This window comes from Musca autumnalis, unplaced genomic scaffold (genome assembly GCF_047663935.1).
Source record: "Musca autumnalis isolate F117 unplaced genomic scaffold, ASM4766393v1 scaffold_3, whole genome shotgun sequence".
NCBI classification, from domain to species: domain Eukaryota; kingdom Metazoa; phylum Arthropoda; class Insecta; order Diptera; family Muscidae; genus Musca; species Musca autumnalis.
Window position 1 is genome coordinate 254,703,493 of NW_027411866.1, and position 17,646 is coordinate 254,721,138.

Here is a 17,646-nt window from a genome sequence, read left to right on the forward strand (position 1 = left end):
AGCTGAGGTCAGTTGCCATGACAAACAAGAGTAGTTTTGGCTTAACTACGCTGGGGAAGGTACAATCGTCTGAATTCCCTACAGGATCTGTACAGTGTTTTACTGCGTATAATTAGTTTATGTTCATAAATTGACGAAACTCTGAATATCTCTGTGTGCTTTGAATATTGGATATCTTGTTGTGACTTCTCAATCTGTTTTATCCCCTCATATTTTATGTTCTCCTTTACCCACACAGTAAAGATTTTTTTATAATTTATGAAATGTGATGATGTTATGACCTAGGTACTATTGGACTAGGAACCAAGGGACTCGCTTTAATAAACGTATTTGTTTACTTCTAAAAACATAGCTAATGTGCAAAAATGTCCCACTACACTAATCTGTAAGATTGTGTACCTCTTCAAACATAATATATATTAAAGAAACAATTATGAATTAATTCTTGTAATAGTTCGTTCTGCGTGCGTGTGTGTGTTTTTTTTTTTTAATAATTTTGCTGTCAATTTACACGAGCATTAAAAACACCAACAGCCTCTGCTGCAAGCGGGGCCATAATAATGGTGGTTCGATACAAAAAATATTGCAACAACGCCAGCGACAGCAGAGCAACACTCTGCCAGTGGATGGATGAATGGATAGGTAGACGGCGACAACAACAAAATACTATTGATTTTTGTTCATTTTCATATTGTTGTAAAAAAAAAACAAATTTCTTATTATTCGCCAATGCCTCGAATTCAGTTCAAGTCGGACTTTGAAACCTAAAACATCCTAAAATTTAACAAAATGATGGACGAATCGGATGAAACGGATACTGAAAAGGAATCGTTGTTACCAAAAGCTAAACGGCGACATAAATCGGGTATAAAATATACTGCCTCCTCATCTTCGGAAGATGAAGCTGATAAATTTGCCGATTCAGAATCTCAGGAAGATGAAGAAGCATGTGGATTGTTGGCCAATGAACATGGAGTCATAACCTCTTCTTCAGTAGATGAAGTTTTGAATCATCCAATGGGTTTGATGGCAAACAAAGATGATTCCATGCAGTTGATTAGTGATTTGTCACATGAAAATCTTTACAATGAAACCTTAGAAATTCCTAAACACCAAGAAATCGATAATGTGCAACCGCAGCCCGTTCAGTGTCATTTACATAAAAACAATAATAAAGATGGTCACAATGATGACGACGGCGGTGGCGATGATGATGATGTTGGCACAACGCATATTGCTGCAGCAAATAATCAGGGTTCAAGCAAAATGTTAAAGGTCAATGAAGGAATTTTTAAGGAAGATGTAACCAAACCGCAGGCGAATGCAGCGAAAAATGAGGTTATGGCAGAAAATGTGGCCTTGATTGATTCAATGGCTAAGGAATCAAGTGATGTTTCTCACACGGCAGAAGGGCTTAATTTAGATGGAACTGTAAATAGAGATGGAAAACTTGAAGAATCTTTTAAACCAATTCCTGTTATCAATGAAGAAAATAGCTTAAAAGCTGAAACAGAAGATAATGCTAATAAACAGAAGCATTCCCTCTCCCTTGGTGTCAAGACAAGTGATGACATTTTAAAACATTCTATAAGTACCCCAGATTTATTAGCGGTATGTGGGGAAGGAATGCTGAAAAATAAATCCGGCAGTTCCTTAGATATACAAACTTTGGGCCTAACAGAAGATTCTCCAACTGGAGATAATAAGTTGAAGATTGATTTCCAAAAAGATTCTGAAAGGCCAAGTAATTCCAAACTGCTCACAATTGATATAGGTGCAAATCCACGGCTTCAGATCACATCTAGCAAGTCAATGGAGATTGGAACAATTTTAAAGAGATCCAAAGATTTTGGGAGCAATAAAGATATAACTACGATAGGAATTGAGCCACAACAAGGCAAGCGTAGGGTATCTTTTGACTTGAGTTTGCATTGTTTTGAAAGACCCGATGAAAAAGGAGATCTTCTAAAACGTAAAGAGGAATCAAAATCATCTAACGAAGGAAATTATGAAAATGGAAAAGAAAACAATATTCCCAAAGAATCTACTCAAGAGGACCATGAGCAGGAGCTTCAAAGCCCTCTACAAAATAGTCCAGATGATAAAGAACTTAAAACGCCTATGGGCGGAAGTACCCATTCACTGCAAGACAATGGCGGCCATCAGGAGGACACTTCACAAGACACTCCAACCCTGGAGTTGGGCAAAAAGCTTAGCGAAGCTTCCAAAGATGGCCATTCGGATACACTAAAAATTCCTCCAAATTTTGATAAAATCAACCTTACCTTGCCCAGCAGTAAATCAATGGAAATCTTTCAAAAGAATAAACGAGAACGTGTCAATCGACCCTTTGGTAGTTTTAATGATTTGTTTTTCATCCATTCCGAATCTATGGAAAGTGACAGGGAATGGTTTGATCAAAAAGTCTCCTCAAAAACTGGTATACATGAATTGACAAGTTTTGAATCTGCTGAGGATGGTGAAGATAGGCTAAATCTTGAAAAACTTTCTTTAGATAGTCCCACTGCTTTTCATCAGACAGCAGCAGCGGCAGGAGGCATAATGGAAACACCCACAAAATACACCACGGATAGTATAAGTGATTTGAATTTCATACGAAGCCTTTCAATTGCCAGTGATCATCATCAGATATGTCCAGCATATAAAATAAGCCAAATCAAGGGAAGAAGTTCAAGTCTTTCGTTTAATTTTAAAATGAGTAAATCCATGGAAATGATGTCGGCGGGAAGCAATACAAAAACACCAACTTTGAATAAATATTTTGGAAGTTCCAAAGATTTGCACTTTTCAAGTTGTGAGCAACAAGAGGAGGAGGACAATAAAACTCAAGTGGATAAAGGTGCAGACACCCCCAAAAGAAACTCTTTCAGTTCCTCAAAATATCCCCTTGGTATTCGTAACATACCCAAAGATTCTTTAGATTTATATCATTCCGCAGTGGATATTCATTTGGGTGATTCGCCATCAACACATTTTACAATAGAGACAGCTAAATCTGATATGAAATCGGGTTACTTTGAAAAATCAACCAATGCTGAAGTTGAAGAAGCAAAGTCGACGACAGAAGATTCCACAAAACCAAAATATGATCAAACGATATCGGAAAGTTTACGGGACCAATTGAATCGTTTCGATTTGTTAATAGAAACTATGGATCAACGTAATGCTCGTAATATGGCAGCAAATGCTGCTGCTGCTGAGCGTGGTTATTGGTCAACCCTATTTGGCCAGGCTAGTGAAATTGCATCATTTGATGAAATACCACCAGAAAAGAGTAATTTGACATTTTGTTGGCATTTTTTTAATAATTCATTTCATTTATTGCTGTATTAAGTACTTACAATATAGACACACTATAAAAATATCTTATAAGTACCTAATAGATATTAATCTAATTACATTGATGCCTCAGCGTCAGAAAGACATTGTTTGTTTGTGAATATATTTAGTTTAGTGTGTATATTAATGTACACAATTGTTTTTTATGCATATGCATTTAATTAATTAAGAAAACTTTCTTTTTTCAGAGGCCCACAGAGCTCTTGAGCTTTTAGAGGACTACCATTCGAGACTGTCAGAACCTCAAGATCGTGCCCTAAGAATTGCCATTGAACGTGTTATACGCATATTTAAATCAAGACTATTCCAAGCATTGTTAGGTAAGTCCATACATAAGAAAAATTATGAATAATTAATTTAAGGTTATGAAGGTTAAGAATAAGGTTAAGCAAGTGTAAATACACATCTTTTGTTTAAGATTGGTGTATACTTATACAAGTGCTTCAATCCTCAAATTTTCCATACAGCTATCACTGAGCCTGTCACGTCAAAATCCATTCATTTCATTTCATTTATTTATTTCTACATTGTAATATAAAGAAGCCAATACGGCCAATATCTTATATTAACTATATACATAACCCTATAAAACTAAATTATTTACACGAAAAAAAAAACAAAACTGAGCAAAAATGCCAAATTCAATTTGTTGGATCCCACAAACAAAACCCGTCTCACCGCCAATAACTATTACCCCTAATAGCAAGAAGGAGTGCGAAGAGGTAGTAGGAACCATATCCACACACTATTCCTAAAATTCATTCTTAACAACCAGAATGAATTTAGAACCTACAACATTCCTCATCACATTACTAATGTATTTATTTCAATTTCAATTTATTTCCATTTTATAATGCCCAGTCTTTCAACCTTAGGGCTGTATACTACATTTGAGTTTAAATTAACAAATTGCATGACTATTTGTTTCCAATTCCTTAACTAATTACCAGAATAACCTTTTTTTGTCAATTTTATCCAATTTACTTTATCAACCGTGTCATAAAGTCCAAAGCCACCTTAAAAATTACTACAGCATTGCCATTCATTGAGAATGAAATGAAATAAGACTGGCAACATTGTTTCTCTCAGACAGTCGCAGTCGATAACTTAATTATCGTTTTTTACTGTTCTGTTGTGTGCATTTTTCTCTCGGTTTGTGGTGTTATTTTGCGAAAAGTATTTTTATTTTTGTGCCGGGTTTTGTTCATGGAAAATAAAGAAAATTAAAGAAACTGAATTGAAAACATTGCGAACAATTGCAACAGCATCAACATGTTTGGAACATTAAACAACTACCTCAGTAGTGTTCATCGGGCATGGACAAATGGTGATGGTGACACTTTAGCCTCCTATATATCCCTCAAAGACAAGCATATCATGAATCGTAATTTGTATGTGGAATCACCGGAAAATGCTGTTGGTCGGTTATTGGAATCACCTATCGATGAAATACTGTGTGCCCACCTTAAAGTTTTGTATTATTTGGGTTTGGAACGTAAGTATGGAACTTTGCTTAGTTGCTTTCTTTTCTCTTTAATGCTTTTATACATATTACCAATTACAGCTCGAGACTTCATGCAAGCCTATAAATATCAATCACAATGCATACAATCTGTGGTGAAAATGCTACAACAGTTAAAGGAAGAAAATTGGTGTCTGCCCGTTATGTACACAGCCTGCTTAGATTTGAGAATATTGGCTCAACGTTGTGAAGAAATGGGCAACAGTTCCAAGCCCGGGGAAATATTGGAAAAGGCTGCGGATTGTTTGATGAGCTGTTTTCGTGTTTGTGCAGCCGATAACAGGTGAGTACAGCTAGAATACGGATACTTTACAAAAATAAAGTAAAAGTAATATAATTTGCAAATATGGTAGGAATAAGTTAAAAAATCAATGATTAACCGGCACCAAAATGCTCACCAACTGGCTTATCTTTCCTTTACCGACACACCTCAGAAAATTATGAAAAAATTACCACAGATAGTGCTTTTTATCCCGATTCCAACCATGTATTGCTTTTGTTGCGGAACTGTATAAAATGTAGGCAAACCACCGCAGAAAATTATGAAAAAATTACCACAGATAGTACTTTTTACACCGAATCCAACGAAAATATTTAATTTAAAAGAAAAATGTTCTTCCCGTTCCCGAGATTTGCAATTAAGGAAAAATATTTAATTTAAAAGAAAATGTTCCCATTCCCGAGATTTGCACCTGTCCATAGGAGAAAGTCTTAAATCCCGGCCAAAGGCCGGCAACATCAATGCATCGTTGGAATCGGGATAGAAAGCACTATCTGTGGTAATTGTTTTCATAACTTTCTGCAATGTTTTGCCAAAGTTATCGGTTAGGGCCTTTGTGGATCTTTGGAGGCCATATCTCGGTAAGTATACATTTCCGCTACAAAAGCAATACATGGTTGGAATCGGGATAAAAAGCACTATCTGTGGTAATTTTTTCATAATTTTCTGCGGTGGGTCGGTGAAGGAAAGGAGTTAAGAAATTGGTTTTTGTTAAAAGAAAATTCAGAAAATGCATAATCCATTAATAATGAAGTCTTTTATTTAACATGCTGTTGTCCTTTGAATGTAAAAACGATCCATATTGCTCGAAATTGGATCAATCCATCACTTATTCTAGTCACTTTCACACCTGGCGCTGCTCTGCTTTAATGCAGATTGGTTCGAATTATGTGACTGTCTTTAATTATTAATTTATTTTTGTGGTCGCACCTAAAACCTTCAAAGCGATATAATGCCTTTAAAATTCTGGACATTGCGGTTAAAACCTGCTGATATACATATATTTTCCTGTGGCCACCAGTTGATCTGTTCCAGAACCTGCAAAAATCTACAAATTTAACAATTTTGTCGATAAGATAAAGGAAAAAATATTATAGTAGTAAAATTGGTAGATTCTTGCAGGTCCTGGAACAGAGCAACTGGTGACCACATGGAAATATATATCAGCAGGTTTTGCAGATCACTACGGCAGAATAGGCGTGGTTTTGCATATATGTATATATATTACGTATATTTTCCGTCTCCAGCAACAGGTAAAGATAATAAAAATGCAAACTTAAAATTTTAGGAAGTGGTTTTTATGCTGACAATACGCTTTGTCAGGAGCTGTCAAAAGCGAGAACAGCTGACTCTGATGCTTGATGTTCCATTTTAGGATTTCTTCTTCTTTCACTTCACCTGAATTCCAATTAAGAAAATCTACACCGCCAAAACAGAAATACCACAACAAAAAATGTTGAATATGTGGGACAATGCACCTCTTCGCTCAGCATTATAACAGCTCAACATTACAAATTCGCCTTAATAAGGCAAAAATAAAAAACTTGAATTTTTCCTTAATTTTGTACTGTGGGATTTTAATTGTGTACCATCCAACATCGGTACCGTTCCAGAGATAGTCCCCAAAAAAGAAACATTAGATATATTTTGAAGGTTTTAAATTTAATCAATGGAGAGATAATAAAAAAATTGACCCTACTACCAAATTCAACACAGTTTTCCCATTTTCATACATGTTCTAATATATATTTCTTTCTTTTTTCTCTTTCAGATCATCCGACAACGAAACAAAACGTTTGGGCATGTTAAATTTAGTCTGTCAACTGTTCAAGGTTTATTTTCGCATCAACAAGTTACATTTATGTAAACCGCTGATACGTGCCATCGATTCGAGTGCATTCAAAGATATGTTCCCCCTGCCAGAACGCATCACTTATAAGTATTTTGTTGGACGCAAAGCTATGTTTGATTCCGACTACAAGAGTGCCGATGAGTTTTTGTCATTTGCCTTTAAGCATTGCCCCAAGAATTTTCCTCGCAACAAACGACTTATACTCATCTATTTAGTGCCTGTTAAGATGTTGCTTGGCTTTTTGCCCAAAAAACATATCTTGGAACGTTATGACGTTTTGCAATTTCATGAATTGGCAGAGGCCCTCAAAGAGGGCAATGTTCGTAAATTTGACGATGTCATACAGAGGCATGAAATTTTCTTTATTAAATGTGGCATTTATTTGCTGGTTGAGAAACTTAAATTTATTGTCTATCGTAATCTCTTTAAAAAAGTTTATCTCATCAAGCAAACACATCAGTTGGATTTGAATGCTTTCGCCTCGGCGTTGCAGTTTGTGGGTGAAACCGATATGACCATCGATGAGACACACTGTATTGTGGCCAATCTAATATTTGAGGGGAAAATCAAAGGGTACATTTCGCACAGTCACAATAAATTGGTGGTCTCAAAACAAAATCCTTTTCCACCGCTGAATACAGTTTCATGAGATTTGGAATTTTAAATTGCAAAATACATTTTTTGTTTAAGTAAGACTTTGAATAAAGAATGAATAAGGACCAAACACAATATAAAATTTGTTTTATTTATTTAGACCTACCTAGGGAAAACAATTGTGTGTGCATAATTATAATATTGTAATAATATTTTATTTCTTATTTTAGATATCCAAGAATTTTATGAGCTAACATTGCTGGATGATTCAAAGACAATACAACAGAAGACAGTTGAAACTTTACAAATTGCTAGCAAGTGGGAACAAGATGGCCACACAGTTAAAATAGCCGATGTAAGTAAAAAAAGAATTGATTATTTAAACAAGATATGTTGAACTTTGAAATATGTGGGTAATTGAAAGAAAATAATATTCAATTATGTCTAGGAAAATTATTATTATGCGTATGAGAAGATTGGGAATGATATTCAAACGAATATCCGACACTGTCAACACTCGCTTCAATTACTGTCAGACCCACTTTAGCAGAATTTTTATATTTTTTATAAGATGTTTACAAGGTGGCAGCTAACTCAGGTAGAGTTCGTATCTTTGTATTGATGTCGTCGACGAAAGGGAGAAGTCATTATTTAAAATTACTTAAGAGAAGTGGATGAGCCACGGCTCCTATGATAAGATAGAGCTGTATAAATATCAGTAGTCGTTTCATTTGATATTTTGTATAATAAGCTTTAAAATATCGAAGTTCTCGATACTATCAGGTGGTTAGTAAATCGTTATAGGGAGCCTATATTTAATTCCTCAGCGGTATGACTAATGTACACTTTGATACGATTAACAAGAAACAAGTAAAAAAGTATCAGTCGGCTTTGCCGACAGAGATATACCCTCAGCCTGTGTGTATTGAAATACTCCCCCCACCCAAAAAAAAAACATGTATTTAGGGGGTTTTCAAAATTTTAGGCGTATAAACCGACAAAAGTATGGACAGGATTAAAGCTCAAACATCACACTAGCCTTCGGAAAACATAATATTGCTGTAAACAGGGACACTAGGAAACCCTTCGGTAAAAATGTCCAAAGGATCATCGAACCACACAAAAATGTCGGATTGGACAGATAGGGCCCAAATTTGAACATAAACTAAGTTTCGATAATATTTAGAGATCCAAAGTTTGGACCAAATCGCGCGTACCATTTTAGCGAATATTTTCGAACTTTTGTGGGGGAGGTACCGGAAGGAGTGGACCTATAAGCACCAACTTTGAAGGTCATCTACCCAGCAAAATGTTCGATGCCAAAGATGCTATTCAAGAATGGGTGCAAGTGAAATGGAATGTCAATTTTTCAGCATCTTCACTCATTCTTTTTACAAGAGCGTGACCCCCAAAAGATGCAATTCATTTTCAGATCCTAAGCATGTCATCTTTACTAACTCGATGGAATGGCATCTTCAACAATTCTTTGGGATGGCATCTATACCAATCCTTTGGCATGCCATCTTAACCAATTCCCAAGAATAGCATTTTCACTAATCTTTGGCATGTCATTTTCACCAACCCTTTGGCATGTAATGTTCACGTCTTGTTCGGAAAATGGAAAATGCTGTATTGAAAAATGATTTTCATATTTTTTTATTTTATTAATTCAAATGAATTAATGAAATAACTATAATTTATTTATCATCATAAAGTTTACATCTATAATTGCAGTTTGTTCTCGTTGTTGTAACAGTAGTTAATATGTTTGTATTCTCATTTCTCTGCTTAATCTGACTCTGGGCCTATCAGTTGTAAGAATGTGGCTATTGCGCTATTTAAATGGTTTGCAACCACAAAGCTGCAAACTTAAGTTTCTTAGAAGGATTGGTAGAGCAATTGAAAAGGAGCAGTGTGTCGTGGGGGCCTGTGCTGTATGCTGGGCAGATGTTTTCCACGGTGTCATCAGTACTTGCCCTATAGGAATTTTGACGTCTGCACCATCCCGAGCGTATTGACCCAAAACTACTCTGGTTTGCCCTGACAGCTGGCGCTTCTCAGCTGCGATAGATGGTGGATGTTCTCCAAGGACCGCATTCACACGATAACTGTTTACTGCATCTGCGACTGCATCCTTGTGAATGCTACTTAAACCTGGTTGAAAGGCTTGTTGATCTAGAGGTTCTCTCTTGTAACGTTACACTTCTCTTTCTAGATTATGTGCACGGCTTGCTCTGAGTGAGTCCTCTGCTAATATGGAGATGGCCTTCAGCGCAGTTGTTGTGCTGCTTACGAATCCTATGCTATTGATCGGCAACTGGAAAGTTATTTCTGATGATTGAAGAACTAAAGCCACAAGGGTCCTTGCTACGGGCGACAAAAGCGAAATCGGGTTGTAAGATTCGCCTTTGCTGGCATCCTTTTCGGGCTTCAGTAACGATGTGTTTGGCAAGCTACAGGTTGTAAATTTAAGTGAGAAACTTGACTTCCGGCCGTCTCAGCTGTTGCAGTCTAAACACCGCCGCTGCACGCAACAGAGTTTACTTCCTCCGCAACAGGTTTTTATTTATTTATTTATTTTCAATTTTCATATGCCCAGTCTTTCGACCTTAAGGCTGTATACTACAGTATAATGTTCAATTTAATATTATATAAAATAGCTTAAATATAACAAGGGAGGGATGTTAGAACTACTCAAAAAAAAAAATAATTACTATGTATAAAAAAGTGGGCAGTAATTATAAAATAAAAAAAAATGTAAATAAAAAACAATTTGATTAATTGAATTTTGATACTCCAAGAATGGAAAGGATAATAAACTACTCCAAAAGAAATACTTCTTCTTCTTCTTTATTTGCCTATTCGTTTTACGAATTTATGGCGATCAGTGCAATTACATAAAATATATTACATTATATTAAGTGATTATATGTATTTATAAGTTGTTTATTATTTCAGCAAAAGATTGTCGATTTCTGCACCTGCTGAGTAGAGTTGAGGCATCATTTATGCCGGTCCATTCCTGAATATTGTTAATCCAAGACTTCTCTTTTCTTCCCCTGGACTGTCTGCCTTCTATTCTGCATCGGATGATGTTTTGGAGTAGTTTGTATTTGCTGTTTCGCATGATGTGTCCAAGATATGCTGTTTTTCGTTTCTTTATTGTACGTATAAGCTCTTTTTCTTGGTGTATTCTTCGCAGTACTTCATTGTTCGTTACAAACTTGGTCCATGGTATTTTTAGAATTCGCCTGTAAGTCCACATCTCGAAAGCTTCAAGTTTTTTCATGTCAACTGCCTTCAGGGTCCACATTTCGACTCCATATAGCAAAACAGACCATACATATGTTTTCAGATATCTTAGTTTTGACTTTATAGTAATATCATGACTTAAAAAAATTTTCTTGTATTTTACAAAAGCTTCTCTCGCCATTTCGATTCTGCTTCTTATTTCATTTGAAATGTTCCACTTGTCATTTATTGTGACGCCGAGGTATTTAAAGCTATGTACTCTTTCCACGTCCATATCTTTAATTTTTAATTGTGTTTGATTACTCATATTTTCTTTGGAAATAACCATGTACTTAGTCTTTTTAATATTTATCTTTAGACCATATCTTTCACTGTGCGTTGTTAGTCTAGTAAGTAGGTATTGCAGCCCTGCAATGCTATCGGCTAGTATGGTTGTGTCGTCGGCATATCTAATATTGTTGAGAAAAGTACCATTAACCAGGATTCCTTTTTTGACATCATTGATAGATTCTTGGAATATTCTTTCGGAGTATACATTGAACAATAAGGGGGATAATATACATCCTTGTCTGACACCTTTTGATATTACTATGTCTTCCGTGCATTCTCCGTTTACGTCGACATGTGCAGTCTGATGCCAATACAAGCTTTTTATACATCGAATTTCATTCTGCCCGATACCAATGGACGTAAGAATCTCTATTAACTTGTCGTGCTGTACTGTATCGAAAGCCTTTTCGTAATCAATAAAGCATATATATACATCTTTTTGAACAGCTTTGCATTTTTCAACTAGGATTTGTAGGGAAGAAAGAGCTTCGCGGGTTCCCATGCCTTCCTTAAAACCAAATTGGGAAGCACCCATAACTTTTTCACACTTCTCATATATTCGCCCATGAATTATTTTTAGGAAAATCTTCAATGCATGGCTCATTAGACTGATAAGTCTGTAGTCACTGCAGTGTTTCGGCTGTGTTTTCTTTGGTATAGTTATAAACTTTGATCTCAGCCAGTCATTTGGGTATTCCCCGGTCTCATATATGTAATTAAATAGCTTGTTCAGGATATTAATGTTATCTCCGTCTATTAACTTCAATATTTCCGATGGAATCTCATCAGGACCACATGCTTTTTTAAGTTTTAAGGATTTTACTGCTGACTCAATTTCTTGTTTGGTTATAGATGTTCCTTCTGGCGGTTCATTCGTCATCATCACATATGTTGATCGGTTCTGGTCGGCAAAAAGGAGCTTTATGTACTCCTTCCATATTATCATCTTTTCTGATATATCAAAAATAGGTTCATTTTCCTTATTGTATAGAATTTTAGGTATTGATTTGCGGTATACACCTGACATTTCTTTGATCTTTTTGTGAAGATTGAAATCGTCATTTAATTGTTGCAATCTTTCAATCTCCTGGCATTGCCTGTTTATGAGATTATTTTTCGCAATTCTGATTGCGGATTGTATTTCTCTATTTAATTCGTAATATAATTCGTAGTTTCGATTTTTATGTCTTCGACGTTCCTCCATCAGATCTAGTATCTCCTTTGTCATCCATTCATTCTTTTGTGGTTTTGTTGTGATTCCTAGATTATTGTCGGCTATGGATTTTAGCGTATTTTTAACAGAATTCCACATCTGTTCACTATCTGCAGCTTCAATTTTTCTAAATTCTTGATCAATGATCTCCCTCATTCTTGTCCTTACCCTTGGTTCCTCCAGTTTTCCAGTATTGAGTTTTCCACGTGTTTTTCTCTTTGCGTTTCTCTTCAATTTTGCTCTTATTTTTGTCATTAACAGGATATGATCCGATGGAACATCTGCCCCTGGATATGTGGATGTCTTCATTACACATGAAGAAAAGCGTTTATTGATCAAAATATAATCTATCTGGTTCCGTATTATATTTGTTGGTTTGTCCTGAGGGGATTTCCAGGTATACAATCTTCTTTTTGGCAAGCAGAACATTGTATTTGTAATTTTCAGCCCATATTCTTGACAGAATTGAATAAGTCTGTCACCTCTATCATTTCTCTCGCCTAGTCCAAATTTGCCTGTTATGCCTGGTACAATATCTTGTCCAACTTTGGCATTAAAGTCTCCTTGGATGATAGTTATATCATGGGGTTTTGTCATATTTATTAGGTATTTTACATCTTCGTAAAAATCTTCCACTTCTTCTTTGCTCTTGTCTGCAGTGGGCGCATATACTTGTATAATATTTAGTTTTAAGGGTTTTGTTTCTAACTTTATAAGCATTGCTCTGTCAGATTTTGGTACAAATCCTGTTACGCATTGTGCTATGTGGTTTTTTAAAATGACACCTACTCCGTTTCTATGAGTTCTATTCAGGTTTCCTGAGTAAAATATTTTGACATTTTGAGATGCAAATTCTCCATTATCAGGCCACCATGTTTCGCAAACTCCAAGTATATCAATATTCAGTTTATTCATCTCATTAATAGTGTTAGCTAATTTTCCAGATTCATATAGGCTTCGTACGTTCCAGGTACCAATATTCAGGTTATTTTTTGTTTTACCTCCGGGGATTCTTAGCACCCTCGTTTGGCCGGAGACTGAGGGCATTTATAATAAGAGCAATATAAATATGCATAAATAATATTAAATTTTTTATTTTTTTGATTAATGAGAATTTCAAAAACAAATATTTTATGAAAATTCATTATTTTTTATGAAACTTCAGATCATTAAATGCAAAGTAAGAAATTTAAGAATTTGAACTACTCCAATAAAAACTACATTTACATCTGAATATGAAATGAACCACTCAGTGATGTGCCTAAATATTTCAAGCAAAATACGACACAGTGACTACATTCAAATTCACATGTATGCAGCATAGGAAAAAAAATATTTAAAGCATTTGAGCTATAAGCGGATAATATGAAAATTTATATAAATAGATCACAATTGGGAGTAACGTGAAACAATATACTCCAACATTTTTCTGCGGAATACAACTAGTGAAAGATCAAACACTCCTCTTAAGGGCAGTGGCCTTCGTTTTGTTGGCATTGATAGATAACTTATTTGTAAACATCCAATTAGCTACTGTTGAACTAACATGATTTACAACACTTTGCATGACATCAGGGAAAGCAACATCACACTTAAGCAATAGTTGGATATCATCCGCAAAAGCATAAGGAAGGCAATTTTCAGAAGCAACTGTAGCAAAAAAATCATTCAGAAACATGATAAACAATAATGGGCCTAGCACTGACCCTTGTGGGACACCACTCACAACAGGCAACAAACTTGAATGATTACCACCGGCATAAACATATTGATATCTACAGCCAAGATACGATTCAATTAGTGCACAGGATGTAATTGAAAACGCAAAATTATGGGATAGTTTAAAAACCAATAGTTCATGGCTAATCCTGTCAAAGGCTTTCTCCAAATCAATAGATACAAGAACACAACAACCATTGTTACTTGTAATATGCCGAATCTTGTCAGTTAGGCCCACTAATAGAGACGTTGTACTCCTATTAAGCCTAAACCCAGATTGAGAATCATGTAATAGAGAAGGAAAAGATATGTGACACAATATTTGCTTTTTTAATATGTGCTCTGCCATTTTCGAAAGTATAGGCATGATTGATATAGGTCGAAAGTCATTAGCTGCATCAGACTTACGAATAGGAATCACTTTAGCTATTTTCCACAGCGAAGGAAACACAGAGGTCATAATAATGGTATTAACAATGTGAAGAATATGGTTTCCTATTAAGGGTAACATTATTTTAAGGAACTTTAGAGTTAAACCGTCAGAACCTACTGCATTTGATTTAATCAAAGAAAAACAATCCATCATTTCATCAAGGCTAACTGATCTAAAGGAAAATCTACCCCAGGAGTTAAGAATAGCCGGCGAATTATTATTGTCAACATTTTGGAAAGAAGCAAACAAATTATTTAACTGATCAACTTCAACATCAATAACATCCCTATTTTTTCCAATGCCATAACTGTTCAAAAGAGACCAAATCTCTTTAGTCGTTTTGCCATTGAATAGCTTATGATGAAATGATGATTTGATTTTACGTATCACACGCTTCGATTTATTACGATTTCTGCAAAATATGCGCCAGTTAGCATCATTTGGATTATGAAGATAAGCCCTCCAAGACAAATCTCTCATAGAAAGCCAATACTTTATTTCAGGGGTTTTAAACCAATCATCTTTCCGACCATTAACACACCGCCTCCTCCGAACAGGAAAACAACTATGTATATCATATAAATTTGTATATAACACATTTAGTTGCTGATTCACATCATTTGTACAATAAAGCTCAGAAAAATCACACAATTCCAAAGCAATATCCAAAGTGTCTGCAGTTACAGCAGAATAGTCTATATATTCATAATACTGCGGTACAACATTACATTCAACATCCATCGAAATGAATATAAATGAGTGATGCGATATTCCCGGACACTGGAATTGACTAGAAAAACTCAATGAATTTGTCATCGACACTAAAAAATAGTCGATTAAAGAAGTTGATTCATGATGAAGATCATAGTGCGTGGGAATAGAATTGTGCACAAGAGTAAGATTCATGTTGTTGCATATTGCTCTAACATTGAAGGCTTTCCGAAGATCATACAAGTTATTATTGAAGTCACCCATCAGTATAACATTCTCATACCGAACAACCAGATCTGACAAGTCTCTTTCAAAAGAAATAAAATCGCCATGAGGCAGATATACAGGCAGATATACAGTTACAAAAGGATTTTACTTCCCATCAGAGCAATGCAGATTTCGACATTGAATCCAACTGCGTATTACTATTTCGTGAATTTTATTTTACAACGTTTTGGAAATGGTTGTTGTTTTGTAGGGACCTACAATTCGACTTGTTGAGCAGGGTTCTCAAGAGCAGGCAAAGAACATTTATAATTGGTCTGTTCCTTTACTTTTAAAAATGGTAATTGTTGCAAAAATGGTAAAAGTGGTGAACTGCTCTCATATAAATTGTATGCTTTTAAAAGTAAGGAAACACTTTGCGGGTAAAAACTTGTAACCTCAGACACGTAAAGGAACACGACTAATACCAACGAGTGCAGTCCTTCCTAGTATAATAAATCTTACATTGCTTTAAACGTACATATTTAGATAAATAAAAGAATATATACACGTGTAAAAATAAAAACACAAAATTCATCTCTATTGGATCGATGGAATGGGTTCAAATGCTAAGGAAAAGATCGGATCTATCACGACTTCCTTTGACTTGGTTCAAATGCTGATGAAACGATCGGATCTTTCACGACTTCATTTGAACCAATGCAAAAGATCCAGTGAAATCATGGCATCTCATGGAACCACTTCCATAAAATTTTGCTGGGTAATATTCAAAGAAATATTACAATATCCAAAGTGTGGGCGAACGCAGTATTCAATTCGAGCTCTCCAGCCACTTCATATGGTGCCATAGGGGTTTTTTACAACTTTCGGGCTGTTTTTTCAAGAAGTGTGGATTTGCCCCTGAAAAAACTTTTACTGCCGTAATTGAGGCAGCGAACGCAAGTTGCTTTAACAAAAATCAAAGTGATTCGCGAGCAGTTCTTAACGTGAATTCATCAAAAATTGTGTGTGGGAGGTACCCGAAGGAGTGGACAAATATAAAAAATAAAAAATTAATACTAAAAAAATTATCTTCACCTAAAAAGGCAAAATTTTCAAATAAAAAATAAAATCAGCTGAGCCAGGCTGGGGTTTGAACCCACGTCCTTGAAAAACACAAGAAAAAAGTGTTGTCACGGCGTGTTAGCGTTCAGAGCCAAACTCATTACTTTCAAAGGCAGCGCTAAGCGTTTGTCATGAAAGGACAACTAAATGGGAAAATCCCCATTGTTGTTGTAAAAAACAAAAAAAATGCATTTGAAAGAAGAAAAGTTCGAGGACATCGAACTCCACATCCGATATGTCTGAGGAGACTTTGCCAAAGTCGAAAATTTGCATGTCACATAGTGGTGGGTGTGTGGGTTCGAATCGTCGTCGGCTTCCTTTTTCACTTGCATTATTCATTGATCATCAAGCTCGATTCCAATGAGAAATTCATTAAAAATTAAATATAGTCCATATTCGAACCTGATCTATATCTTGTAGATATATTAGGATGTTTAAAGTATGGACCAAATCGGTCACACCCATCAAGAGTTATAGTGCGCACAATTTTTCAGAACATTTTTGAACTTTTGTGGGGGAGGTACCTGAAGGAGTGGACTGATATGGCTTATCTTCTAACTTAAACTAAGTTTGCACAAAATACTACGAAGCCCAATTTTGGACCGAATCGGCAGATCCGTTCGACAGTTATCTTGCGTTCCAACCACTACACACGGTGTCATTGGGGTTTTTTGTACCTTTCAGGCTATTTTCTCTGGAAGTATGGACTTGGCCCTGATGAAACTTATACCGTCGTATAAGGGGCGGTTAATACAGGTAGCTACAACAAAAATCAAAGCGATTCGAGAGCAGGTCCTAAACTGAACTTTTCCGAAATTTTGTGTGGGAGGTACCCGAAGCAGTGGACCGATTGAGTCCATATTATAACCTCATCTAAGTCTGGTAGAATTTTCACTATCTGCAAAGTATGAACCAAATCGGTTACTTCCTTCAAGTGTTATCGTGCGCACAAATTTTCCGAACATTTCCGAACTTTTGTGGGGGGTGTACCGGAAGGAGTGGACCGATATAACCCATCTTCGAACTTAAACTAAGTTAGGAAAAAATATTA

The 17,646-nt window shown here is 35.7% G+C and overlaps 2 protein-coding genes across 31 annotated transcripts in view; both read left to right on the plus strand.

The window, feature by feature from the left end:
* Positions 1-726: 726 nt before the first annotated feature.
* dlg1 (MAGUK family member discs large 1) overlaps positions 727-17,646 on the plus strand; it is a 98,632-nt gene continuing 81,712 nt past the window's right edge. For all 30 annotated transcript variants that reach the window (XR_012411832.1, XM_073978016.1, XM_073978019.1 and 27 more), the window contains exons 1-3: positions 727-3,295; positions 3,549-3,680; positions 7,839-7,963. Coding sequence is in view for 29 of the 30 variants with exons in the window: in XM_073978016.1 (XP_073834117.1) it covers positions 790-3,295; positions 3,549-3,680; positions 7,839-7,963 (2,763 nt within the window). In the remaining variant the exon portion in view is untranslated. The remainder of the gene's footprint in view (positions 3,296-3,548; positions 3,681-7,838; positions 7,964-17,646) is intronic.
* PCID2 (PCI domain-containing protein 2) lies at positions 4,459-7,750 on the plus strand. Its single transcript, XM_073978047.1, has 3 exons — positions 4,459-4,855; positions 4,925-5,165; positions 6,934-7,750. The coding sequence occupies exons 1-3, from the start codon at positions 4,633-4,635 to the stop codon at positions 7,661-7,663; spliced, it is 1,194 nt and encodes a 397-aa protein (XP_073834148.1). The 5' UTR covers positions 4,459-4,632; the 3' UTR covers positions 7,664-7,750.